Source organism: Acanthopagrus latus, chromosome 9 (assembly GCF_904848185.1).
Source record: "Acanthopagrus latus isolate v.2019 chromosome 9, fAcaLat1.1, whole genome shotgun sequence".
NCBI lineage: Eukaryota > Metazoa > Chordata > Actinopteri > Spariformes > Sparidae > Acanthopagrus > Acanthopagrus latus.
In genome coordinates this window covers 14,059,876-14,086,216 of record NC_051047.1, presented here as the reverse complement: position 1 = coordinate 14,086,216, position 26,341 = coordinate 14,059,876, and the positions used below count along the sequence as shown (strand labels likewise).

The window sequence follows — 26,341 nt, the reverse complement described above, 5'->3', positions numbered from 1 at the left end:
AGAAACAGTGGTGGGAGGTTAGAGAGAGAGAGAGCATGAACACCCAAAGCCCTCTGAGAGTCAAGGCCACAGCTCCCAAATAGAGTGTGTTTGGGCACATTTTAGTTACATGTTAAATAATTGTGCTCAACATACAGTCACACCCTTCAACACAATGCATTTTTACAATGTATTATCTAAAATGGAGGCAAAAAGTAGCTATACATTGTCTCGGTATCTGATGTTCGTGGGAGTAAACAGTGAGTACATTCTATCACGGACACATTTCATAACTTTGTAGGGCAGAGTAGCTATCAGACACATTTCACTGGAGGACATATTGACCTTTAGTCCTACACCACTTGGTTACATACATCATTGTTTTTGGACTGAAGACTAATCTTACAATCTGTAAACAATCATGGATTGAAATAATAGCTAAAAATAATGGACTGAAATAATAGCGAAAAGTAATGGATTTAAATATCTAAAAGTAATGGATTTAAATAGCTAAAAGTAATGGATTTGAATAGCTAAAAGTAATGGATAAACGGCTAGAATTGTTAGCTTATAGTGATGGTTTTAAATTGATGGCTGAGAGCAATGACTAAATAGTTGGACATGTAACCTAAAAGTAATGGATTTAAATAGCTAAAAGTTATGGCTAAACTACTGAATTAGTTAGCTAGCTATAAATAGACTGAAAAAAGTTAGCTAAGGGTATTGGCTAAATTGTTAAAAAGTTAAAGGTGCTAGCTGAATTAACACCAGTTAGCTAACGAATGAACGAAAAATTCTGCCTCTGCTAATCCAAGTGAAAGTAGTATGAATGCAATCAAGCCTAAATACTGACAATTCAAATGTATGAAAAAAAAATTATAATATTAAACAGTCATATAATAGCAGTGAGTCAGAGAATACACTGGGAACCGCTGTAAAATCAAACCTTTCATCACAGATTCGACGGGATGCTTATTTAAGTTCAAAGTCTTTAAAAGAAAGGCATTCACACATTCAGATACTGTCATCAACATTACCTTGCGATGTATCTCTTCCCCATGTATCTGAACTGATGGAGGCACACTCTAAGAGGAAAGGTGAATCAAAAAGTCAGTCACAGTAAAATGTAAAGCTTTAGCTACAGGGGCTGTCATGAAGCAATCTCTTACTCGATTAGAGTGAAGAAATCCATTAAGTCGGCAGATGTAGCCTTGTTCCAGTATGTGAACAGAGCATCTGGAAGAGACAGTGATGGACATTAGAAAGACATGAAGGTAAGTTTAGTGTTTACACATCAAACCAAAGTGCAGATGTTCAGGCAGAGGGAGCAGGAGAGAGGTGGAGTTAGGTGTTACCCTCAGACATGCTTTTGAGCACATGTAAGAAGCACATGAGGAGGCTCTTGATCTCCGCCTGGTCCAGTTTATCACATCGCAGAAGGGTACTGCCCAGGGCGGACGCAGGCTGGTTCTGAGGGATAAACACTCTGGTCAGACACAGACACACAAACAGGGCTCTTCCTTCTGTCTAGCTCATTTTTGCTGCCTCGAGGCTAAACCATGATAAATGCTCTCTCGTGAGGGCACTGATCACAGCGAATGTATTTACATTTTCTCGGGAAGTTCAGTTTGTCATAGTTCAAAGTCTAGATAACTGAGTGTTTGGCTATGATGCGGTCAATTTCCGTCCTGGGATTACAGCGATCAAGCTACACTAGCGGAGCCATTCACTCAGACGTTGCAGGGCTCTATGCGAAGTGGAACAGCTGCCGGTGGAAAACCATCACCACTTCTCCCAGCTGAGGCAGAGAGCAGGGAGAAAAACAGACCCAAAAGCAGTGGAGCAACAGCTCTACCACAGCAAGGGGTTGGCGATATACCAAGCACGTTCCTTTGCCAGCAGTTCGTCTAGACTATGAAACTGGCTGACTTAATGGAAAGCATGAAGCCACGGCTTTGTCAGTGGGTGTTTCGGAGAAAATACCTCAAGGCTAAAGTTAGCTTTTCTGAAAAGTTGAACGTCAACTGTGCAGCTGTGGTGCAGCTATTTTCTTGCACTTTTGGTAGTTGATTGTTAAATTAAACTACTTCAATTTCATTATTTATGAGTGCCCTTTTCCTTTAATGCTGTTAAGACACAATGTGATAAAAGAGTAATAAAATCTTCACCAAAAGATAAAAACACACAACATCACAGACGATCTTTTCTGTTTAGTGGACCTATCTCAGAGTTTGCTTGAGGCCGACTTTCAGTGAAGGCAAAAAAAATGACAGCACACGTGAAAGGAAGTCAACAGGCGAGAAATCCCTGAAGCGTGCATGCTTATCAACATCTGGAAAAAGAGCAGAGACAAACCCTGTGAGGCCCCCTGCAGGTCTGCTTTATGGCCAGAGAACAAACAGGTCCATGCCTGAGAATCATCTGGCAAAGAAAGGGGCTTCGAGGGTTTAGGACACACACACACACACACACACACTCTAACATTCCCAGGTGGGACACTCCTAAGAGGGAGGATGACTGTGTGAGGGAAGGAGGCGCTCTGTACTTGAAGTGAAACGCTGGCGTGCAGGGCGCTCTCTGGCACACAGGGCACAGAGAGCAGGGAGAAGTCCATGGTGGCACGCTTGGTGCGCACGGAGAGCATGGTCTCCTCAGTCTCCGCAAAGAAGCGCAGGACATTGACAGAGTGTCTCCGCACAAACCTCTCCGTCTGCCACGGCCAGCCGTAGAGGTGAGGAGGGGGAGTTAATGGTACAAGTTAACGAGGGGTGAGTGAAGTGTCTGAATAACTTCTGTCATAAGAAGGGGACCTCTGATATGCCCGACAAGGACCCTAAATTTGGTTTCTCATAAATGTTGTATGAACTGACTTTACGGGCATCTTGCACGCATCAGGCCGTACCTTGTCCAGAGAGTTGCCCTTGTCGTTGTTCTTCTCAGGCAGGCTGTTGGCAGAGTCAATGCTGATGAGTGAACCGCGAGAGTCCGCGTGGCGCACGGAGTTAATGTTGGGGGTGGACGATGTGTGCGGTGAAGCTGTCACAAAAAAAGTACAGTTTTATATTAATATGAAACAAATATCTTGTTTGTTTTTTTTTCTCCATTTTTGGGCGTCGTCTTTCCACTCACAGGTGCCCGAGATGGCTCCGAACACGTCTTTGTGCAAGCTGGTGTCCAGGAAGGTGCTAGACCTGGGAGGTGTCATCAAGGCGTTGGTAAGAAGTGAATCTTCTCGTCCATTCTGAGGAATAAAAAAACAAAACAGGGCAACAGTTTAATGCACGCAAATCCGCATATTGTACAGGCAGGTTTGGGATTTTTGTATCCTAATTACGTATTGTTGTTACAGGTACATGTATTCCGTAACTCCCCAAGCCTGCATATGTATGTAGCTTTCAGCCCCCAGGTGAGGAACAGGTCTGATGACGGGTCCTTGGGTCCTAAAATCTAAAAGTTGTAGACAAAGGTGCTCCAGTACTATTTGTACATACACGATGGATGGAATTCATTGTCATTGTGGCTGATGACCATGAGATATACAAGATAACTTCATTTTGAAGATAACTCATTTTTACTTCACACTAAAATGCAATATCAGGTAACACTTCTCAGGAGGGTTGCTGGTAGGGTGGGTCATTTTGTTCTTGTACTATTGCATTTTGTACTTTGATGTGAAGAGAAGTTCTCCTGCTGATGAGAGATAGTACTCCACTTCATGAATACTGAACACTGCGATGGTAAGCTGCTCTTTGACATATTATTGTTGGTTTAGAAATATAATTATGCTAATGCTATACATAATGAGGATCCTGTTCTCCAATGTCAAAATCTTCTCTATGATTTTCTTTATCTTTGTATGGCATATATTAGTTTCTTAAGGTGTGGAAATGGTTATAGATGTCAGAAAAAATGAGTTGAGTTTAGATCTTTTCCTTGGTTTAGCCACTAGGTGGCTCCCTTACATTGTTGGAGTGGTTGATGGGGAACGGGGATACCTCCTTCACATTCAGCCTGTTGACGTTCTCTTGGAGCAGACCAAACAAGGGCAAGTACAGCGTTGCCAACCTGGCCTGCTGGCTCTGAAAAACAAATAAATCTCTCAACAGAGCCTCACTCACATCCACAGCAGATGCGGACGTGCAGTGGAAATGCAAAAGAGCACAGAGGCGAGAAGGCACTGCTTACTTTAGAGGTGTAGCGGTCATCAAACGTGTGCTTTATCATCAGACCCTTCAGCACCTGGATGGCGTTCTGACGAATCTCCCTGAACTCCTGCAGAGCTGCACTGACCTCCCTGAGCAGCAGCCCGACCAGGAAGTGGTTCTTGCAGAAGTCATCTGTTAGCGAGTAATCCAGCTGGAGGTCTGAGGAGAGGAAGAGGACGATGAAGAGATTAGGAAAAAGTGCAAACAGTGTAAAGATCGTTGACGGCATCAGATCCTGGCAAACAATTCAAACACCAAAGTGGTTCTTGATGATTTTTTTCTATTCTAGGGAAAAACAGATTGACAGAAAACTTGTAATTTATGTTCGACACGCTCAGGCTGTGTGACTGAGCTTCTGCTGCACGTCGACGGTGATCGTTGTAGAAAAACAGGATGAAAGCTTGTGATTGAATCTTGGCAGCTGTTCACAGATGGTTCCCAACATTATTCAAGAGAGGTAAAGAAATCCCAAATCACACTCAAAGATTCCCCCAAAATGACTGAAATCAAATTAAACAAACTACTTCATCCAAACTCCAAACCACCTCCAGACAGGAAAAAAAAAACTACTTGCACACGTTATCACCCACACCTGCCCAAAGAGCCAATCCCAGCTTCTATACACATCTTTCACTACAATGTCTGAGTTTAGATTTTGGATCATTTTTACCCATTCCAGACATGGTTCTATGATTAGATCAAAGTCTGCTCTTTTTGGAGATGACATGCAAGCAGCACACCCATGTACCTACCTACTGGAGTATCGTCTGACTCCACCGTATCATATGGAGACAATAAAGCTAATTGAGGAACACAAAAACAAAGTATGTTCTATAAAATAAAAGACTGCTATGACAACAACCAAATTGTGTATGTATGAGTTGTTATATCAGTTGATGGTATGGTTTTACTTCAGTTTTCTATCGAACACAGGCGATGTGAGCACTCTGTAAAGCTACCGTCAGGGTTGTTGCTTAACCGAGAGAGAAATCTGCTCACCTTGAAATCTCAATATCCTCCCCTTTCCGAATGGCATAGGCAGGTTTAAGGGGACGTAGTGCTCGTGGTTGCACACGACACGCAGGAACTCGAACCTGAACTCAAACAGCGTCTGCATTCAGAAAACAACAGAAACCATTAAGGTAGTACAAAACATATCTGGAGCACAGCCTAATATCCTCCATCAGGATGCTGACAAGGCTTTGCACATTTTTACAAACAAGGATTTATGTGTATATAACATGCTGTTGCTGTATGTATTGTGTGTACCTTTGGGTCTCCGGGCATGAAACAGTTGAAGTAGTTGTTGATCTGCTTGAACACAAAGCCTCTGTCCATCAGGTTGAAACAGCGCTAAAGAGAAGGATGGAGAAAAGCAATTATGTCACTATTTGTAGCAAATCAGAATTAATGTGTGCATCCACTGGCACCCTGCCGTAACTCCTGACCTTGATGAATACTGCCAGGCTGTGGTTGGCGTTCCTGGCAGCATCCAGGTTGTCTTTGTACTTCTGAGTGATGTGAGGCATCATCATGTTGACAAGCGTCTCCACCGTGTGATGGAAGGATGCTGAGAAGCGCTGATTCCTGGACAGCTGCAGGGCACAGCACGAGTGTTCATACAAGTGTTATTCTACAGGAAAATACACCTGGGGTTCAATAGATCAGGTCTGGTAAGATGAGAAAATACCATGAAAAGATCAAAACCACAAGTCAGTGAATAGTAAATATTGTTTGTGCAGCCAAAGCCTGATATAGTTCAGATGTATATAGTGAGATAGAGCCTGGAGACATAGGCATATGGGTTAGAAATTAGAAAATCAGTGTAACACTTTAATGTAAACTGTGATCTTGTCTTAAACCTAAACAAGTACTTTTGTTGCCTAAACCTAACCCAACTGTGAAAGAAAACTGAAAAAAATGAAGATAATAGGTCATTTAAGTCTACAAATAATAATCAATGATATAACAATAGCCTCCAAAAAGGACATGAACCCCCAGTCTTCTAGGTGAAAGTCAGTGCAATTGCTCAGTTGTCATGATGGTCCAGGAGCACCATGAAAAACACACCAATGTGAGCGATGCTGTTGCATTGAGACCATGTTCCTTCATTATGATGTACATCGGTTTCAATTTTATCCAATATACACCATCCTGCAAACCAAAATGCTCACAAGTACATATCATGTAAATTAATCTGCCTCTCAAAACAGTCCCAAACAAATGTACCATACCGTGTACTACACTACATACTACCATTTGAGTAATGTGAGCAAAAAACTACAACGTTTAAAAAAAAAAAAAAAAGTAATGTCTTTTAAACTTTCACATATTTGTGCCACAGTTTCAAAGATTTAAATCTTCAGCAGAAAAGAATGGGTTGTGTAAAGAAGTTGGGAAGGACCGAGAGAAGGACTAACATGTTGTTAGTTTGGGTCTTTTTTCACAGGATTAGTTGACATCAACAAAAATATAGAATATCGTCAGCCTTCAGTCTCCACACTGGTCTGACTTCTCTTTTGGAGCATGTACTCGCTTCCACTGCCGGCTCCACATTGTGCCAGTGGAGGTTAAACACAGGGATGTGGTTTCTTATGGGGTATGAACAAATGCGGCCAATTAAACTGCACAACAGTGTGGGAACAGACTGTGGATACATAATACTTTGACTGTGGTGCTGCGGCTGTCCACAAGACTTGGCATGTCGTGAACCACCTAAGCTGTAATAAAGCAGACACCCCTGAGTCAAACACACATGCTGTGGCAGACTTACCTTCACTTTACAGCTTTCAATCAAGTACTGAGCCATGGACTTGACTAAGGCTTCAAAGAAATACCACGAGTACTGCAAGGCAGACAAACATCAATCAGACAACAATAAAGAGGAAATTCGTGTCAGTTATAATCACACACTGTGTGATCCTTTTCAGAGAGTACAAATGTGTTACCTTGAGGAGCTTGTTACTGGTGAGGAAGTCAGTGGAAGGCTTCAGGATAGCAGTCATGGCTTTAGCCAGCTCCTCATGTACGGCTCGGGTGGTGGTGGACGTGTGTGGCTCGGTCTTGAATACAAACTGTGTCAGACACATGAAAAGAAATCTATTAGTCCAAACACAACACAGGAATAGTGAGTTATGATATATGGCATGTGATCTTTACCTTCACATATGATCTCAGGTAGTGCTCCAAACCCTCCTCATGGCACTGTGCAACGATGTGAATCATGACTCTATAAGGAAACAGTGGACAGAAAGCGGAAAGCACATGTGAGGGAATGGATCTGAATGGAGCTGAGACGGCTAATAACAGTTCTGACACACACATGCTTCATTCATAACATCATCCATTCAATTTCAGTTTTAAAATTTCTAAATTTAATCCATATTTTTCAACCTGGACTCTATTTTCCCACGATTTTGTGTCCAAGTAACGAATGGCAACAACAAACCTCAGCTGAGACGGACTTAACATCCCTCTGATTTAACCAGAAACAGCTGCTCGCCAAATGCATGGGGAAAAGTTTGGGTTGGGTTAAATCCCCTTTAAATCTCAGCTAACACAAAAATAACATCTCACAACTAAATACCCCAGTACAGACACATCTGTGTTGTTATTGTATTAAAATGTAATACCTATGTTGTTTTACTTTTCCTTTTTTGTTCTTCTTTTATCTTCTTCTTCTTTTCTCTTTTGACTTTAAAAGAAGCCCTGCAAACACTGCTATTACCCTGTCCAGTAAACTTTACTAATCTATTCATACAAGAACTTGCACACCACAAAGTCTCACCGAAGGAGGATCAGGTGTGTTGAGACTGACTTCATGACAGTAAAAGAAACCAAAACACGCCATTTTAAGTGATGTTTTTAAAATTATATATATGTTTTTTGGCATGCACGTGATCAAAATATTGTTCTCCACGGCAACAACATTCAGTAGACAAAGACACCAAAAAAGAAAGCAACTGAAAGTGAAAAAGTCCCTGGGCATAAATAGAAGACAGACATGTAAAAACATTTATGAGTAATAAAAAGAGTCGGTGGTAATGAGGAACAGGAGAAGCCGCTGCGATCGTGTGCACTGCCGTCTTAATGACGCATTGTACCTCGGAAAAAACAAACTTATTTGAGTTCTCTTGAACAAATAAATGCTGAGAATATTTCCAGATCCACCTCTGGTAGTTCATTAGAATTTACAAGATATCATCTGAACTGTAAATTAAGGATTGCCTCGGAGACACTTGCCTGGTGACGTTGACTGCCACGTCCTCTTGGGTGGCACTGGTTAGCACCCTAAACAGCTGATTCAGGGTGGTGGGCAGGAACTTGATCATCACATGACTCTCCATGGCATGCAGACTCTGAGGGGGTGAAAGATCACAGCGATATGCTTATGTACATCCTGACTGCGTAGCCTATTGTGTATAACGAGGAGATGAATGTGGACCATGGTGATGTTGTTTTTCCTTCTCCAGTCAAACCACAGAAGGCTAATAAATTACTACATGTGAAGAAACTAATAGAAAAGGCACAACAACAGGAGGAAATGCGTGAACAACTCTGTACTAATCAGCCACACCTAATGCCTCAGTTGCCTGGAACATGGAAGAGTATGGGTGCATCATCGCCTGTGTGTGTGTGTGTGTGTGTGTACAAGAAAAAGAACACAAGCCCTGCCAAGTCATTTGGCAGAATCGCTGCTTGACCCTCAGGCCATTGTTCATGTTCACTGCTGTGTTGACATTAGAGCCCGAGAGATGCATTGGAGCAAGTGCTGCTGTTCATGTCAACGTCCGACAGGGGAACAGTGAACCGGAACCGACGGGCAAACTGAGCTACCCGAAGAAACTGGAGATAGAATCATGGCAGCTGTGGGTATCAGTCTGATCTTTCTAGGAAAGGACAGTTTAATTCTACAGAAAATGTTGTGCACAAACTGCCCAGAAGGACGCGCTGTTGGCAAACCCGCAGCACAAAGTGGAGCATTAATCTCCATGTGATTCAGCCCCAACCAAGTGTGACAGTCTGTGGTTTCACGGCGAGTAAGAGCCGACGTTAAGGTTTCAAGTTAATACAGAGAAGGTTTAGTGTGAAAACATGTCGGACCCTTCCCTTTAGGCATCAAAAAATGTCCTTCCCTCAGAGTTAACACCCAAATACTCAATTTATGCATCCTTGCAGAACGTGTGCACTTGGTTACATGGTATCAGTCACGGCTGAAATGTCAACACTGTGGATTGTGGTTTGAATATGACTCCGTGTGATGTTAACAGTCTTTTTAAAGGTTCTGTCAAGCATGTGCAGCCACTCGTAGATTTTCTTTGATAGAAACAGAATCAAGTAAAATTCAAATAATTAATTTGAAATATTGAACATGCTTATCAGCATATTACTCAAGTATTTGGGTTAGTATTTGTACTAAAGAGGAGATGAGCTGAAGATATTCATACTTGTAATCCTAAACTTCGAACCTGCAAAATGTAATGTTTGTTTTTGTATCCATATTTTATCGCTGTCTTGGTCTCCAGTCGTCTCTAAATTCATGTTTATTTTTTTTCCATCACTTGTTAAGCACTTTGACCTGCTTTATGCTGTGTTTTAAAGGTGCTTTTACACTCTCTGTTTTACCTTCAGGTATTTCACCAGCTCTCCTCCTGTCACCTGGGGCGCAGGTGCAAGGCTCTGACAGTGATGAAAGAAGTTGTGCAAATGTTGATCCTATAAGAAACACAAAGACATTCAGAATACAAACGTTTCCCCCACAAAGCCGTGTTTCTATGTAATGGCAGCATTCTAAAGTGATGGACAAACAGGGTAAAGGATGCAGATGCACTTTACAGGTTGGTACAAACTCACCTGAGTGTAGACTGTGGACACCAGGTGAGAAGACACCTTGAATAAAGGCTTGCCTCCATCTACCCATTTGACTTCAGGACCCGAATGCTGTAATACAAAGACAAAGTTACAGTTCTTCACTCAATAATTCAGCAGTACGGCTGTCGTATTTTCATGTCATTATCTCGGCAGATGGCTTGGCATCTCTGAAAACAAAATTTACAAATAGTCATGGTCTGCACATAGATCAGCTAAATAAAGAATGAAAAAGAACTTCAACAGCTTGCGGATGCACTCTACCTTGCTGGCACCCTCCTGACAACTGAGGTATCCAGCAGGCAGGTTGGCAGCCACAGGGATTTGGTTCTCGTTCATGATCACCCGGCCGTCTTTCAGCAGGGGGAGCCAGGCGTAGCCCACTGAGGGAAGAGATAGAAGGTATGATAGTCAGCTGAGAGCCTGGCACTTTGAGCCAGGAAAGAAAAAAGTCAGGTAACAGTGTTGTTACCTTGGGTCTCGACCAGGTCTCTCTTTTTGGTGCTGGCCTTGCTGTTGTTGTCACAGCTGACGTGGTAGAAGGTGAAGAGCAGGTGATGCTTCTCATGGAGCTGAGTGGGCAGCTCGATCTTATACTAAAGCACAAATAAATACAAGACAGTTACTGGTTTATACATGGGAGTGTCACTCATCGCTGCATCATGACAGATTCGGTGCAGAGTTTCCTACCTCATCGTAGAATTCAGGGTTGTGCTGGTGATGTAATACTGCAGCAAAGGCATGTTTGGTAAACAGAGGTCCTCCGGGTCGGCCGTAGATGCACTGCCGGAGGATAACAATGGTTATACAATGGTTCCTGCGATGGGAGGGCCTGTCCCTCGGGGAATAACTGAAAGCACTTCCAGGACACATCTGAGTTTACCTTTAGTGAAACAGCGTCTTCCTCATCTGAGTCCTTGAACTCGATGCAGACAGCTATGTTTCGAGCCTGAGGACAGACACAAACGAGCAGAACCGACCCAGTTTACCACACTATGAGAGAGGAGTGCACTGTATAACAGTGAACCATTGGGCTAAAATTAAATAGAAAAGAATAAACTAATTAATTTTTCACGTTTGCCTCTCCTGGCTTCTGTCACAAAGACACCATAGTCCCGTATTTGTGGTACCTTTGCAAACGACTTTTGGCTGTCGTACTTCAAGTGCTTCGGGTAGACATAGAGGTGATTGTTGTAGATGGTGAAAGGCTGAGAACATTTGGCGATGCACGGCACAAACTCCTCCACTTCAAAGAAGACGTTGGTCTTCTCGCTGACATCAAATTGCTTCACAGGAATGTAGGATGAGGTAACACAATCTATATACAGAAGCAGGAGGGAGGAAGACTAAATAAACAGGCGGTGGACAACGCGACCGATCCGCTCTGAGCAGAAACAGCTTTCATGTCTCTCATGTTGGCTGCATGGAGCGAACTTAGAGGCCTTACTTGTCAAGTCAGGGGCTACATTGTCAATGGTCACGTCGAGGTTTCCTAGTATTACAGGCAGCTTGGCCATCTTCTCTGGCCTGAGGAAAGGAAAATAAACTGCAGTTAAGTCTTTGCTATCGTCTACCAAAGACTAGAGAGGGCAGTGACAAATGGTATATACACACAAACCACATTCACAGATGTGAGCAAACATCTTATTTCCAAAACCGACCGGCACTTTCCAAAGTGCAACCTATAGGAGCATATTTTCCATATTTTTCTTCCCAGAACATCTGCAGGAATACTCAGGCAGTTTGTAACACACAAGCATTACTCACTTTCTGAAATCAGCCAGCAGCTTGAGCATATCCTCATTGGATAGCTTGTTGCTGTCCTGTCTGTACAGAGCTGAGAAACGAGCACTTTTGTCGAGCGTCCCTGAAGCATCTCTGAACAAAGTCCTGCAAGAAGGAGAAGGAGAAGAAGAAGAAGAAGAAGAAGAAGAAGAAAAAGAAGAAGAAGAAGAGCCAGAATCATTTCTCTTGTCCTGAATTCACTGCTGCATCCTCTGCACCACGCTGGACAACAATACTGTACCTGGATGATAAAGTCAAATGCTGCATAATTTATTAAGCTATTCATTTTTCCAATCAACCGATACTAAAGTTACACTGAACTGAAAAAGCACAACATTTTCACATCTGAGAGGGTAGAGTTTGTCATTTTTGCTTGATAAATAACTTTCACAAACTACGAAAGGAACATGAATGGTTGTTGTCATTGCTTCATTCTCATTTGCTATGTAGGTTTATTTTGTAGATAATTAAGGCTGGAGTCACACTGCAAGCCTTAGCGCTCAATTCAATCGTACTGCTCAGTTTCATCTTATTTTATTATTTTATCATTTTGGTGGGCTTTCATGGCTTTGGCATGTGAGAGAGAATGATATGCTGCAAATGGTGGTAGGTTGGATTTGAACCCCGGGCCGCTGCAGCAAGTCTTAAACCTGGCCCATATCAGATCCCAGTGTTATCTTGTCACAGAGGTCACATCATGAAATGACCCGCATCACGTCGCTAAAGTACAGATGTAAATATGGAAAGCCAGTGAAGTCAGAATTTGCAGCTGATGAGCTGTGGAAGCCAACAATTTCATGGACGGATAATAAGAAGTATGAGGATGAGAAGAAAGATTAACACATTTTTTTATGACAGCTTCTTGGCTGATACTTCTGCAGTGGAGGTGTGTGTGGATGTGGAGTTAGAGCCAGGACTGGTGTGAGTGTAGCTTGATCCAAAATTTCAGGGTGTAAAGGGCTACTTTAAAGTAGCTTAGTATCCGTGAAGTGATGTAAATGGGAAGGAATTCCGACATGACTCATCGTTCTGAGGTCGCATCGCAAAATATGAGACCTGCACTGGGTTTAGCACCACACAGGTGAGTGGTGCAAAGACTCACACAAAAGCAAAACAAATCTGATTAGGGCCACTTGTCCTTGCAGTCTGAACGCAGCCTATGAGTATTTTCTTAAAACGACTGCACAATTTCTGTTGGTGTGTATCTCTACGGGATTTGGTACTGGTGTAAAGCACACAGAAGGTATTCAAGCAAGCAGAACATACAGGTTTATCATTTTATTTGTTAAAAGAGGTACCTTGCTGCCCAGGCAAAAGGCATCCTGTACTGGCCCAACCGGCTACATGCCAGCTTGGCATTTTTCAGGACCTTCTGTGCCACCTAGTGGAAAACAGGAACACAGTTTGAGTTCAGTTTAACCACTCAGACGCACAAGTTGGTCTCAGCCCTGCAGGGCTGTAACACATTCAGCATGCTGCCAGTCTCAACACGGATTCACACAGATGTGTCTTGATAACATGCCATCCACACACACACACACACACACACATACACACACACACACACACACACACACTTAAGTTTTCATACACACATAAAAGACACTTAACATATTTTCTTTCTTTCCTGAATCCCATCACTACCCACCACAGTCCCTGCAGGGTGCACAACCACATTTGTACAGCCAAAGTCAATGCTTCTGTTGAGAGTTTGCGAAGCCGGTCGGCACTTAAAAACACAGATGATTATCTGTGTATAATGTGGAATAAACTGGTGGAATCTGCTGAGTCTGAGGGAACATACTGCCCCGTGAGGAGGGCCCTGATGGAAGTTCATGCGTGGGTCACAGTACCTTTGTGGAGTCTGAACTCTTCATGTATGGCTCGGCACAGTGGTTGATTCCGCCCTGTAGCACCTTCTCGATGCGGGCCACAAGGAAGATATCTGGGTGAGGGCATGTTACAGAGAATACTCCCTGTGGAGACAATGAAGTTTTTAGGATTTCCTCAAGGTTTAATATCTAGTTTACATAGAAATTAACAAATATGAAACGAAAGGCAGCTTGACACAAGTTTCTGAGCAAGAATTGTGCTTATGGCAATGGCATTGGCACAGACTTTTTACATTCATGTTCCCCAGAGAATGAATCCGAACAACTTTGGTGACCTGCAGACAGTCTTAGTTTCGTGACTCACCTGTTTTGGATACTTCAAGGCTGACTCTGGCACCCCGTGGACCAACCGCTGCCCTTCAGGGTGGGTGTCACCTCCCCCATTCATATACTGGCTGGTGTTACTGGGCACCAGGCCCCTTACGGACGGGTGATTTAAGTCCACATGGAAGTCAGAGGAGATCTTCCTGCCGTTCTGGATGTCGAACAGTGACAGGGTGACATAAAATGGCTCCACCTGGAGAAGGAGAAGGGAAACAAATCTGCTTTAGAAAGATTACAGGGTTACAATTTTTTCAAACCTTCCACATTTTGTCATACAGGATATTCCTAACAGGATACAATCAATACAATACAAATGGATGAATATATAACCAGTAATTTTGCTAATTGTGTTTGTAATTGCTGTATTAATACTCAATATAGGCAAATTTCCTAAATTGAGGTATTGATCAGGACATATAAAAGATGGATTGGTGCCCCTCTTTCTGATGCTTAACCATTAGCTTTTCCATTAATAGTTCACTGGAGGGAGCTGGTTGAACACACTTTAGAATATCTGCTGTGTGTGTGTGTGTGTGTGTGTGTGTGTGTGTGTGTGTGTGTGAGTATCATGTTGAGTCTCTAACAGACAGATTCTGTTGGGAGGGACAGCAGGACATCAGACTCCATTACACAGATGATTCATCATTACTGAGTCTGTAGCATGGTTGCTAGGCCAACAGGAGTTGTTCAGAGGCCCCGATAATGAAGGGAGTCCATCCGGCCGCTCTTACAACCCATCTCATCCCTCTTTAGTTGACCGGATGGTGATATTTCTGTTATTGAGGGGCCTATTGTGGCCTGTCTTACGTTTGTTGTGGGTCCCTCCTCGTTCTCAGCCACACAGCTCTGCAGATTGAACGAGAGGTCGTTGCAGTTCACCAGAACACGCTTGCCAAACTTCTCCTCGAATTGCTTGACATCCGGCTCAATTCCTGAGAAATCGAGTTTCTAAAGACGGAACAACAGAAGGTATTACACTGTGTTAGATAGAGAGCATTAGGTTGGATCTCATCACCAGATGAGATGATCAAACTTAAATGTGTTTTACCTGCGTGTCAGGATCCAGAGTGAACAGCTTCAGTCTGGTCTCGCTCCTCATCCTCGACTCTATATCTCTTGTGCTCTGAGGAGAAGAAAGACACGTCCTTAACTGGTTGAATCCAGAAACTGATGTGATGATGTGCCAGAAACATCATCTGAGAGATTTGCACTCAGTTGTTTTTAACATTAGAACATTTTTTGTCAATTGTGCGCATCTGGAAACGAGTCATCATATTTTACAGGCTGATCGCTCTGGGCAGAGTCAGGTGGTGCCAGTGCACATTTCAGTGCTGCACACTGTAACCTGTCAAGCTGTTTCCCAGTTAACTGTTACCACCAGTTTCCATGCACATATGGCTTTACTGCTGCGTACCACTCTGTGATGCGGCAGCAGGAATACATCCATTCCAGTAAGTCATCAGTCAGTAAATCATTTAAAGAATGCAGATGTTTCCATCCTCACGAATAATCCTAATGTAGGTCTCATTATGTCAAAACAAGTGTCAGCCTTTTCCACTACTGGATATCTAAAGTTGAATGTTGTTGAATGCATTTTTTAAGGCCGACGTATAAAAAATGGGAAAAGGTGGATGCACAAAAAAGCATGCATATGCCTTTTCCCACACAGAATATGGTACTTATAAAGGAAGAAAGATTTTAAAGAACATAGTGTAGAAAAAGACACTTTAAGATGATTTGTAATTATTACATATGTGTGAAGGTTACTGTTTCAGTGCACTTTTGTTATCTTAGACCATAAAGTTTATTGCTAAACAGTAAAATATCCCGCTTCTGTTACATATTTTTTGTCTCTAAAAGTGTGTGTATATCAGCCAACATTTCAACAGAATCAGGTGTAAACACAATAAATACAGTAAATCCAACGAAAAGAACAGCTATGCCTATTTCAGTGTTTGTGCGTTACGACAGTCTCAGTCATGAATCTACACAGAATTTTATGCATCTGATCGTTTCACTTGCAGTGCTTTTGGATGAAACCCAAAAAACACTGAATGAATGAGGTCATCCAGTGGAAACTGATCTGAGGTTTAGCTCATCACATGACAAGATGTCTCTGTTTGATGTCAGATCAGATCTTCAAAAAACAACAAATAGATGTCTGAGAAATTAGGTGTGTAACCAGTAACTCTTAAATCTTAATTCAAGCCACATGTTTCCCTCACATCTTCAGTGGAGGAGCAGAGACTTAATGCTGCGGCTCTGTGTAATGATGAGAAAGTAGGACCTACCTGAAAGCTGTCCATACTGCCAGAGGAGCTGTCTGACTTTCCAAGATCATCATCTAGAGGAAAATACAAGAAATCATTGGATTGCAGAGCATAAATAAAAAAAAAAAAAACCCTTGTGTTGTTAAACCTCCTTAATCGCTTTCTGACATGTGAACGTTTGGTAAACACCAATTCAAGTGGATTGAGATGGAGATACCGCAGGTCCCAGCGGTGTATTTAAGGAAAGCTCAGTGATCTCCTCAAGCAGAATGTTTTTCTCCTTCTCGTGCACAGCGTGATTAATAAAAACCCAAGGAGTTAAAGAAAGATTAGTTGAGCGTTTTGTGTGGAGGCATTCAGCCTCTTTCCTCCACGGCTAAGCCTCCTTCGAGACAGGAGGTGAGCATTAAAAGCCTGGGTGGTCTGCTACCACACAGCCACGCACTGCACCACACTAAACCACGGCGCCAGGAGGAAGTGAGCCACCAGTAATGAGTGGATGTTGGTGTGAATGAGGAATGTGTCATTAAAAACATCCTCAGGTACATACAGAATCCCAGAGTAAATATAACGATAATGATGAGTGGATTTACTGGATCTTCTTTTTCATCTCAGGAATTTAGTTCACAAAATGTCACCACTGTGGCTTCTATATTAATTTAAGTCTGACACATATTGACAGCGACAATGAATAATTATCATTTTCAGTAGCAAATATTCTTTACCATTTTCTCAAATAATCACAAAAAAATGTCCATCGCAAGTTCCCAAAGTGACACCTCAACAGTCCAACGATATTCAGTTCACAATCCGAAGAGTGGGAAAAGAAGAATATATTCACATCTAGGAATCTGAAACTGGACATTTCTTTCTTAAAATGTGACTCGAGGTGATCAATTCATAATAAAAATAGTTGCCGTTTCTTTTGCCGTTTTTTCTGTTGCCGTTTTTGATCGACTAATCGAATACTTGTCTGATGTTTGCAGCTCAGCAAATTTTCCACTGTGCAGCATTTACTGTAGTACTGTAATGTATTTAAGTAAAGATTTGTACTTAACTTGAGTCTATACCATTCATGCCATAATACAGCTTTACATTTCTGATGGAAATCGTTTACTATTTGCTTGACTACAAATATTTTACAGGTTAACATTTTTGCAAGCAAACATTATGAGGAGCTTGTTATAAATTAAACTACAGTATAGTATAATGGTATACATGAGTAAAGCTGAAAACGTCACTTAATAAAGTAGCTGACATAATTATATAGGTATATAACTATTTTGTTAATTATTAGAAAACATTTTCTAAAAAAAAACCCCAAATATTTCATGGTTCCAGACTCAGAAAAGTGAAGATTTGCCTTTGTGTTTTAACTTATCATTCTGAGGAAAACACTGATGTCACAGTGTAACAGCTTTAGAAAAATGATATCATCTGCATATAGGTATAGATATCATCTTTCACTTGGCTATATTTTGCGAAAAAATGAAGTTCGAACTACGTCTGCTACTGCGCGACCAACACAGGAAGAAGCATTGTTTTACCCGGTCGCTATCCCCAGGTAACGGCGTAACAACTGGAAGAACTGTGGGAGCTCTACACCACAAAATAAAAAGAACCCCGCTGATGGAGGAGGCAGAGGAGGCGGAGGGTAGAAGTGGGGTTAAACGTGATGAACGGATGTATGTTCACTCGATGGAGAGCTCTCTGGTGTCGTGTCTGATATGTGTTTCCCCATTAGATGTTTGAAAACCAGCGTTCTTTTTACAAGATCAGCGAGAAGCGAAACCTGCCTAATTATTTATATGAAAAAGTGTTTTATGCCGTCTTTTCATAACACAACGCTCAAGGTTTCTAGGTCAAATCTGGATTCTTCCACGCCATGAGCGGTAGCCATGTTGCTCACACTGTCTTGCAGCAGTGGCGCCATCAGTAATACAACAGGAAAGTGTAGGAGGGGATGAATTTGAAAAGTTGTCTTTATCCAAAACATGGAAGTTTCAGCGAGACTGTAAAAACCCATACATCACATCTTATCAAGAGCTTGTGTAACATTGTGACTAATTCAGAATAATATTTTGAGTTATAATACCTCATGTTTGCGTTCCTTCAGGTACTGTAAAAACACGCACCGTCATGAATGTCTCCATTCCTCTTCTCCTGCATGGCGATCTCAAAGCTGCTGTGCAGGATCTTGTTGAGCGTGTTGATCCAGTCCTCCATCTCTCCCTCGCTGTCCGAGGCCAGCAGGTAGGTGCTCTTATCCTGCATCTTCAGCTCGAACGCAAACCGCCGAACCTTGTTGTTCTGCAGCCGCGACCCGGGAGGAGATCAGATGGAAGACAGAAGGAGGAAAACACAGGAAACCACATACATTATATACACATGAAAGATAAGAAACAATTCAGTACAGAACAAAGACTTTCTGTGTGTTTTCCTGATACTGAATGACTGATTGACTAAGTTTAGTTTTTCACATTTTAAAAATCAAATACCAAACCGTGGATATGGCAGCACTGAAGGAATGTTTCATCTCACTTTCCAAAGTTAACATTGACGGTCTGCCAGGTCAACAGACTGTAGGAGACTTTTAGTTTTATGATCTAAAACAAAGCTTACTTCACTTCAACTCCACCTTCACTCTCACTTCCCCCCCATCGTTATACTGTTTGTGCCCACAAAAACACACAAGTGTATACAAAGTAAAGATTTCATCACAATATGTTGGGCTTAAAATGACACTATTTAGCAACAATCTGCGGAGTGTGAGTCACTGTTTTTGGAAAGTAATGGGAGGCTAAAACCAGATTCACAGAAAGCGAACGGACAACGGGAGTGCGAGGGAGGGACGGAGTGTTTCCATCTGTGTAACAAAGCCTCCAGCTCTGCCAGGACCGCAAGCAGAGACTCTCGAAAAATGGGATGGAGCCCAATCTGCAGAGCTGAACCATGACCTCCATGATGTCACTGTCCCATTTGAGGCTCACAGCGTAGCCCATTCAGAACCAATAACTGCTGATTCAGCCGCAGTTTGTCCGAGATGCAGCCGCTCTGCTGAGGTCTGCTGCTTGAACAGTTTAATGAAGTTTTCGAGCAGCGTTTCTTTAGCGGAACAGGGATGTTATCTTATTATTGTCAGCAGGCGGCGGATTGTTATGCTATGGTTATCACTGTCTGCGATGTTGAAACAGCAGAATGGGAGTGACTGGGAAGGAAGGCTCATTATCGGCAGACCGGGTGAATAAACGCGGAGAGAAATAGAAATTAGGCCCTGATAAATGGAATTAATAGTCTGATGGGAAGGAGGACCCGTCTCAATTTTCTAGACAACACAGCCGCACATGTCCTCGAGGGAATGAGTCTGACTTCTACAGAAGCCCAGAGAGGCCAATGAGGAAAACAACAAAAAACAACAACAACAACAACAACAACAAAACATTGTGATTTGTGGTCATGTCACAAGGGAAAGAACACAATCTAGATCAGATTTAATAACAGAATTTACTTTTCTTGCTTTCCTTCAGAGCAGAAAAAAAGGAGAAAAGAAAAGCAAAGAAAAGAACGGCAAAGAAGGAAAGGAAAGGAAAGCAAAGAAAAAAATAAAAACCTCAAACCACAATTATCAGTCGCAAGCCCATTTGCTCCTTGTTAACTGAAAAGGGGACAGCAGTTGGCCTAATTAACATGTGGTGAATTCTTGGTGTGTTTAAGCATACGCTGGCATCTTAACAAAGCACCAGGAGCAGCTCGAGGCTCAGTATGATGTCACTCCACGCAATTACAGCAGCAGAGTTAAACATCTGCAGTTGAATCACAGAGCAGCAGTTTCTGCTGGTTGAGCTTAAGTCTCAATGAGCAGAGCAGAAAAGTCCTCAGCTATATATGGGATGCGAGAGGCTGTGCTCATTAGCAGCGGGTTTTATCGCCGACAGAATGGGTTACTGATTAGGCTCTGTCAGAATCAGCTAATAACTAACTAAATTGGCACGTGTTTTGAGAACATGAGACCATGTGGATGTTTTACTTGAAACTGCCACAGGAGAATGACACATAAAACTGGTGTGGACAAAAGGGGATCAGCCAGGGACAGAAAAATAATCAAACATCCGTCTGTTACCTCATTGTGTACGAGGAAACAGACAGATTTTAGATTAGAAGTTGAATGGACTCGCAGATAAATAAAATCTAAACCACGTGTACTTTTTGGACTGATCATTTTTGGCTTCTTCTTCCTAGAACATATTTGAGTAATCTGCATCGACAGTGTTGGAGTTATCTGTGTTTGTATCTCCTGTATCAGTCGGAGTCTACCTGAAAAATGTTATATGTTTGATTGCAGTTAAAGGTCCAGTGTGTAGGATTTGGAAGCATCTAGCATGATATCTAAAATCATATCCCATTTCTTCCAATCCTGGACACAATGGATGTTTAAAGTTAAGACTGTAATCAACTGGTCATCACAGCATCGGTCCAGATTTTCTATGTGCTGTATGTATACACATGTTGTCTTAATGTCCTGCAGGTTATTAATGATGAGGCTATTTTTCCTTTCTTTAAAATTGCTTCATTTCAGGTTTATGTGAGTTTGTAAATATTGTCTTATAATTTTTAGTATTTACATCTTATCTTATAGTAAATAGAATATTATTCTTATGTATTCTATTGAGGTCATTTCTGCCACTAGGGGTTGCTCAATCAAAACAATAAAGAAAACTAAAAGGCATAGTTTGATGCTGATAGCTTGAGGTGATAAAAAGAACTACAGGCCAATTTGAGCACATTTCTTGATTTTTAGACTAATACAAGTACACAACTCAATGTAATATTTTTAGGCATTTGAATGCAGAAATATGTGACTTATATTGTGGCGTTTGTGTTAAAGTGTTTGTTATGGCACAGACTGGAGTAAACCAGGAGGTACATTCTTCCTTCACTTCTTCCAGCTCTGAGGAATGTAACAGAGTGAAGGTCTGCGGTTGAGAACTGGGTGGTTTTGGAGGTTTGAAGAACTCGGGGGACGGCACAGACACCACAACCTGCGCTGATCTTTCAAGCAGTCAAACGCCCTGATAACTCTCCCCCTCCGCAGGACAGGAGACAGTCCTGGAAAAACGCTCACGCTTCGATCTCGTTCACCAATAAGCATCTGATCAACGCCAGCTGGCTGCCACATCAGTCCGATCGGGTTCTTTCCATCTATTGGGATGACGGACAGATGATAATGCACCCACCAAGTCTTGGCCCACATTCAGCTGTTTTGCACGTGGCATCGATTGGGAAGTGCGCGGAAGTGAGACCTCAGCATTCACCTTGTTTCGCCAGCTGAGAGTCAGCAGTAAAGCTCGACCCTGGGGAGGAGACAGCTCTGGTTTCAGGGAAATGAACACCAAAGGGTCTCACGGCAGCGGTCCATCATTGTTAGAGAGATTTGTGTTGAAATTTTCCCCAGTATAGCTTACATTTTATCCCGTGTGTGGGGAAATACACCGACAGAGAGAAGAATAGTGAAGAGGAAGTTGCCACGTCTGCCTCAGTTTATTCCTGGCAAGAGATGCTTTCATTTCCATTAAGGACCAGGTCACACCCAGTGCATCCTCACAGGTCAGTGGGTCAGAAAGCATTGCCTTGGAATACCAGACAGAGATGACTGGGATATTTTAGAGCATACCTGAACCACGCCCATACAGGAGTCCAAGAAAATGGTCCCTTTGGGCTCTTTGGAGATCTTCTCATCCTTGTAGAAGTTCAGATTATAAGAGCCGTCCCCGAGCTGGGTCAGATGGAAATACCTCCTCTTGAATGACTGAAACGAAAAGCAGAAATTCAGTGTTTGTCCATGACAAATTTACTTTCATGATAACAGGTCTGCATGTTAAAATCAATGACTAAAATCTGGTACAAAAATAAATCTACCATACTTAAACGATAGATGGATATAGTAAAGATAGAGGGCAGTGTATGCGGTGCAGACTGTGAAGCGCTTTGAAGCAGATTTATGATCATGGGCTGTCTAAACAGAAGTGATTTGACTTGAGGGAAAACAATTATGATGGGGGGCGCTTGAACTAGCAAATATTTGGTATTTTTGCTGGTATTTTTTTCTGCCGATCAAAGATTATTATTATTATTATTGTTTCAGCTCCAACTGAGGCTATAAACACTTGTCTCACCCTCATGGTGACGCTGATGGCACTGTTCATGTTGCCTTTGTACAGCCAGCCATGTTTGGAGATCCCGCCTTTCTGGGATCCTAAGGAGGCCGTATCCTGTAGGGCAAAAAAGACATCGGATAATTTAAAACACACTGATACTGTGCATGCTGCAAGGGAACAAACCAAAGCAAATTCTCCATCCACTGTAACATGTGAATAATGGGGCTAAATATGCCATACGTTCAAAAGACAACACATCCATTGGAAGGTTTTTCTTAAAGAAGCCTCAGCATGACTTAATTTGGATATTTTTGCAGTGGATCATCATATTATATCACCAATGCTTTTACCACACCCGTCCACAGCCTCCCTGTGCAGAAGACCTTTTGATGTTGAGGTCTGACACGACACAGAGCCCAATGTGAGGTAGGTCTGCCTCAGTCCAAACAAGCAGGCAGAGGAACATTAAACAAACTGTGACTCTTAAACAAAATAAATATTTCCATCTTCACAGCAGATCCGTGACACATGGACCCGATCATCTCGCGCTTGTGAGGTCGGGCAGCACGCTCCACAGATAAAGCAACAGTGATCCACCAGCTATTGTGATCTGTTAAAATAAACCAATTAGGGCAGAAATGAAGGAAGAAGAGATGGGGACAAAATCTAGATGGCGCCGTCCTGGTTTAGATCAGCCCTGCGTGAACAGAAGACGCGTCATTTACAGTTACACTTCCCCACTTTGACACCCTTCAGGAACTGTATCCCTGACGCTTTCACACAATGAGAAGAGTGAATGGCCTTTCAAGATGTCTTCATTTTGATCCAGCACCACTTCTTCTTTTTCTTCACTCAGCTTAATAAAGCAAAAGGGGCTTTTAAAAGTGCTGGCAGGAATTCTAATATTTCCAGCGTGCCTTGTGGAGGGATCTGAAAAGCATCTGGTAAGGTTCAGTACCTGTTCTCTCCTCGTCAGTGTCTAGACAACAGGCGAATCACTGGGTTCACACTGTCTGAGCTCCAAATGTGCTTGAGAAACAGGGTTCCCACACTTTTTGTAAGCATCAAATTCAAGGACTTTTCAACGACTTTCAAGGCCCAACTGACCACATTCAGCTGACTATTTTTCTCTGACACCCCACTCAGTGTGGGAAGCTTCAGAGTGGTACAACAGTATAAACAAAACAAATTGTCATAATTTCTCTGCTTCCAGATTGATCCACAACTGAGAGGAGAATTGACTGTAAATCGAGAGGTAAATCTCAAACACTTTCAATGACCCATGTATATTTTAAAAAATGCCTTAAAAAAGGCCTTATTTTTTCACCTTGCAATTCATGCACTTACAAGATTTGTCGCTACCTTGCAGAAAATCTTTTGAAAATAGTTGTATTTCTTAAATACAGTCAGAGAAAGACAAGACGGACAAAATCACACGGCCGATTTTGCATACAGTCCAAAACACACACACATTAAAAAAAAAAAAAAGATTTATGCTGGGGATTTTAGAGGAAGAGTTCAAATCCTCTTCTTTCATCTGTACAAGCAACCTCCCTTTATTTTTTTTTTTCTTCTTTTTTTTGTTTAAATCTTGCAGTGGTGAAGAGTTGGAGGCCACAGGGAGAGGCACAAACTGAACGAAGGGTCCTGTCAGAGGCGAGGGTGACAGTGAGGCTGAGCAGGACGGACCCTGACCCGTGATGACCTCCCTCAATCACACCTGCATTAGCTAACACGCGGCTAAAGGGAAAAGAGATCCTAAACAGTGTATTTCAGTGACTGTGAAGGAGCATTCTGTTGCCTTTAGGCAGTGCAGTTTGACAAATCACGTGAGGAGAGAAGGTCAGGATCATCATCATATGTCTTGCGAGGAATCATGACCTCAGCGTGTTAGATAACATTTCAGCCACCGCTTCATATCGCCTTTGAAGACTCCCACCCGATCTGAGTGTATGTCAGGTGACTTATGAGCCTCCTTGTTGTGCACTCCTACGAGCCCGTTCCAAAGACAACAATCTCTTGTTTAATCTGCGCACAAACGCACACCCACTCCATCATACATGAATTAGAAGAGGGTGAAAAGACCCAAATGTTGTTTGAAGATTTTATTGTGCCAGCAAATAGTCTTTAAGTCTAATTACACTTAATTTTCCCATTAAATTTAGCTATTAGACACAACAATGGCTTTTATCTCCTTAACAGCTGTAATGTAATGAAAACAGGAATGGCAAAGCTGGTGACTGGAATTAGAAACATTAAGCGCTGTGCAGTCATTTCTGGGACAGCTTTCTAGTAAAATAAATAATCCTGATTAAGAATGCAGTCTAGAAACAGGATAACATTGATTTGCTACAAAAAATATGTGCATTGTTCTGAAGTAATGACTGGATTTTTGCTGGCATTGTTAATGAAAAGTAAAAGAGAATAATTCAGACATAGACTCACCTCATCTTTATCGACATCTTCATCCACTTCAAATATATGGACAGCCAGTTTATCAGGCCTGGACACTTTGCTGTAAAATAATCAGTAAATTCATCAGAATTCTCAGAATTTTCACAATTAATCGTCTAGTCTTTGAAATAAGAAATCATGAGAATCATCATCATCATCATTATGCTCATTTTCATTTTCAGGTTCATGGTTTTATTTTGGGTTACTACCAGAATAAGCTGACATCCTGTAGTGCTGCAGCTCTGTATTCCCGCCCTGTCTGAAATGCTCAGTTTTAGCTCCTGTCTCTCTTTAAGGCCACACCCGATACCCAGTCCCCTCTGAGTGGTCAGCTCACACACGCCTGAGCCAGTGCCACTGACAACAACAAAGCAGTTGTGCTGATTTTATATCTTATGTGCCAAATTAACCTCTAAACATGAATTATACAACATTATGTGACAGAAGTGTGATGTCACAGAGTCACATCATCAAAGGTGAGACAACTGACAAGACGTTTCAGGAGCAGTGTTTTCTTTGACCTTTTTAACTTTCAAGAAAGTAACACACTGAAGGAAAAGGACAAAAATGAAGACAGATATTGTATCTCCTTTAGACAATATATTGTTGTTATTGACTCCAGCACATCTGTCATCTTTTGCCTCTAGTTACTTAGCAGATCATCAATATTTCACATTTTTTCACAAGCTTTTGTAATAGTATCTTAAATTACCACTTTAAAAAGAAAAGGACATCATTTTCTTTTAATGTTTAGGTACATTTTACTGCCAGCAATATAAATTTTAGCACTTCACATTTAACGGCAGCGGCGGTCCAGGGCATCTGCTGCAGTTTTGCCGATTTGCTCTCACTCTGCAAAACTTTCTAGCACATGTTTCTACCACTGAGGTGGTGTGACTGACATTACGTGATTTTTTCCTTATGTTTTTGTCATTTTGAAAAAAATAAGTAATTGTACATATTTGTAGCCGACTCGAGGGAGTCTGAAAAAAGCAACATCATGGAAAAATACAAATTCCAGGAGTGTTGGAAAGCAGTGCTTGAGTGCTCCTGGAGTTAAGGTGTATACTGCCTGCTGGAAAACGTGTCAAAGGTAAGAATCCCTTCAACTGTAAATTGTGTGAGGCTTTTACAGGCGTTCCGAGTCACGGTCTATTGTTTTAACTTCCCTACATTCAGAAAAGTGACAGAACATTTGGCAGCGCTGATAGTGTCAAAGTCACAAGGTCATTGTCAACTCATATTCTAACATACTGGCAGTAAAAGAGATATTCTTTGGGGAGGAGGCTGGATCTGATGACACCATCTGCGGACAATGAGGGTGTTTTCCACACTGGCTACGGTCAGGAATTATCCAGTGCACCGTAAGAAGGAAACACTCTTTTGTTGCAAGGAAATAAGAATTATTT

The 26,341-nt window shown here is 42.0% G+C and overlaps 1 protein-coding gene across 17 annotated transcripts in view; it reads right to left on the bottom strand.

Annotated features, from left to right (window-relative positions):
- zmp:0000001200 (dedicator of cytokinesis protein 9) overlaps nucleotides 1-26,341 on the bottom strand; it is an 86,131-nt gene that overhangs the window by 11,484 nt on the left and 48,306 nt on the right. For all 17 annotated transcript variants that reach the window (XM_037109072.1, XM_037109086.1, XM_037109083.1 and 14 more), the window contains exons 5-37: nucleotides 24,924-24,993; nucleotides 22,497-22,592; nucleotides 21,995-22,129; nucleotides 18,459-18,633; nucleotides 16,345-16,397; nucleotides 15,102-15,176; nucleotides 14,861-15,001; nucleotides 14,034-14,246; nucleotides 13,691-13,813; nucleotides 13,136-13,218; nucleotides 11,820-11,942; nucleotides 11,500-11,579; nucleotides 11,183-11,370; nucleotides 10,936-11,001; nucleotides 10,743-10,835; nucleotides 10,525-10,648; nucleotides 10,317-10,435; nucleotides 10,038-10,124; nucleotides 9,810-9,899; nucleotides 8,427-8,542; nucleotides 7,344-7,413; nucleotides 7,133-7,258; nucleotides 6,958-7,029; nucleotides 5,633-5,779; nucleotides 5,454-5,537; nucleotides 5,184-5,295; nucleotides 4,165-4,343; nucleotides 3,942-4,058; nucleotides 3,109-3,220; nucleotides 2,882-3,015; nucleotides 1,335-1,449; nucleotides 1,149-1,215; nucleotides 1,017-1,064 (exon numbers count right to left, since the gene is read on the bottom strand). In XM_037109072.1, coding sequence (XP_036964967.1) covers nucleotides 1,017-1,064; nucleotides 1,149-1,215; nucleotides 1,335-1,449; nucleotides 2,882-3,015; nucleotides 3,109-3,220; nucleotides 3,942-4,058; nucleotides 4,165-4,343; nucleotides 5,184-5,295; nucleotides 5,454-5,537; nucleotides 5,633-5,779; nucleotides 6,958-7,029; nucleotides 7,133-7,258; nucleotides 7,344-7,413; nucleotides 8,427-8,542; nucleotides 9,810-9,899; nucleotides 10,038-10,124; nucleotides 10,317-10,435; nucleotides 10,525-10,648; nucleotides 10,743-10,835; nucleotides 10,936-11,001; nucleotides 11,183-11,370; nucleotides 11,500-11,579; nucleotides 11,820-11,942; nucleotides 13,136-13,218; nucleotides 13,691-13,813; nucleotides 14,034-14,246; nucleotides 14,861-15,001; nucleotides 15,102-15,176; nucleotides 16,345-16,397; nucleotides 18,459-18,633; nucleotides 21,995-22,129; nucleotides 22,497-22,592; nucleotides 24,924-24,993 — 3,633 coding nt within the window. The remainder of the gene's footprint in view (nucleotides 1-1,016; nucleotides 1,065-1,148; nucleotides 1,216-1,334; nucleotides 1,450-2,881; nucleotides 3,016-3,108; nucleotides 3,221-3,941; nucleotides 4,059-4,164; nucleotides 4,344-5,183; nucleotides 5,296-5,453; nucleotides 5,538-5,632; nucleotides 5,780-6,957; nucleotides 7,030-7,132; nucleotides 7,259-7,343; nucleotides 7,414-8,426; nucleotides 8,543-9,809; nucleotides 9,900-10,037; nucleotides 10,125-10,316; nucleotides 10,436-10,524; nucleotides 10,649-10,742; nucleotides 10,836-10,935; nucleotides 11,002-11,182; nucleotides 11,371-11,499; nucleotides 11,580-11,819; nucleotides 11,943-13,135; nucleotides 13,219-13,690; nucleotides 13,814-14,033; nucleotides 14,247-14,860; nucleotides 15,002-15,101; nucleotides 15,177-16,344; nucleotides 16,398-18,458; nucleotides 18,634-21,994; nucleotides 22,130-22,496; nucleotides 22,593-24,923; nucleotides 24,994-26,341) is intronic.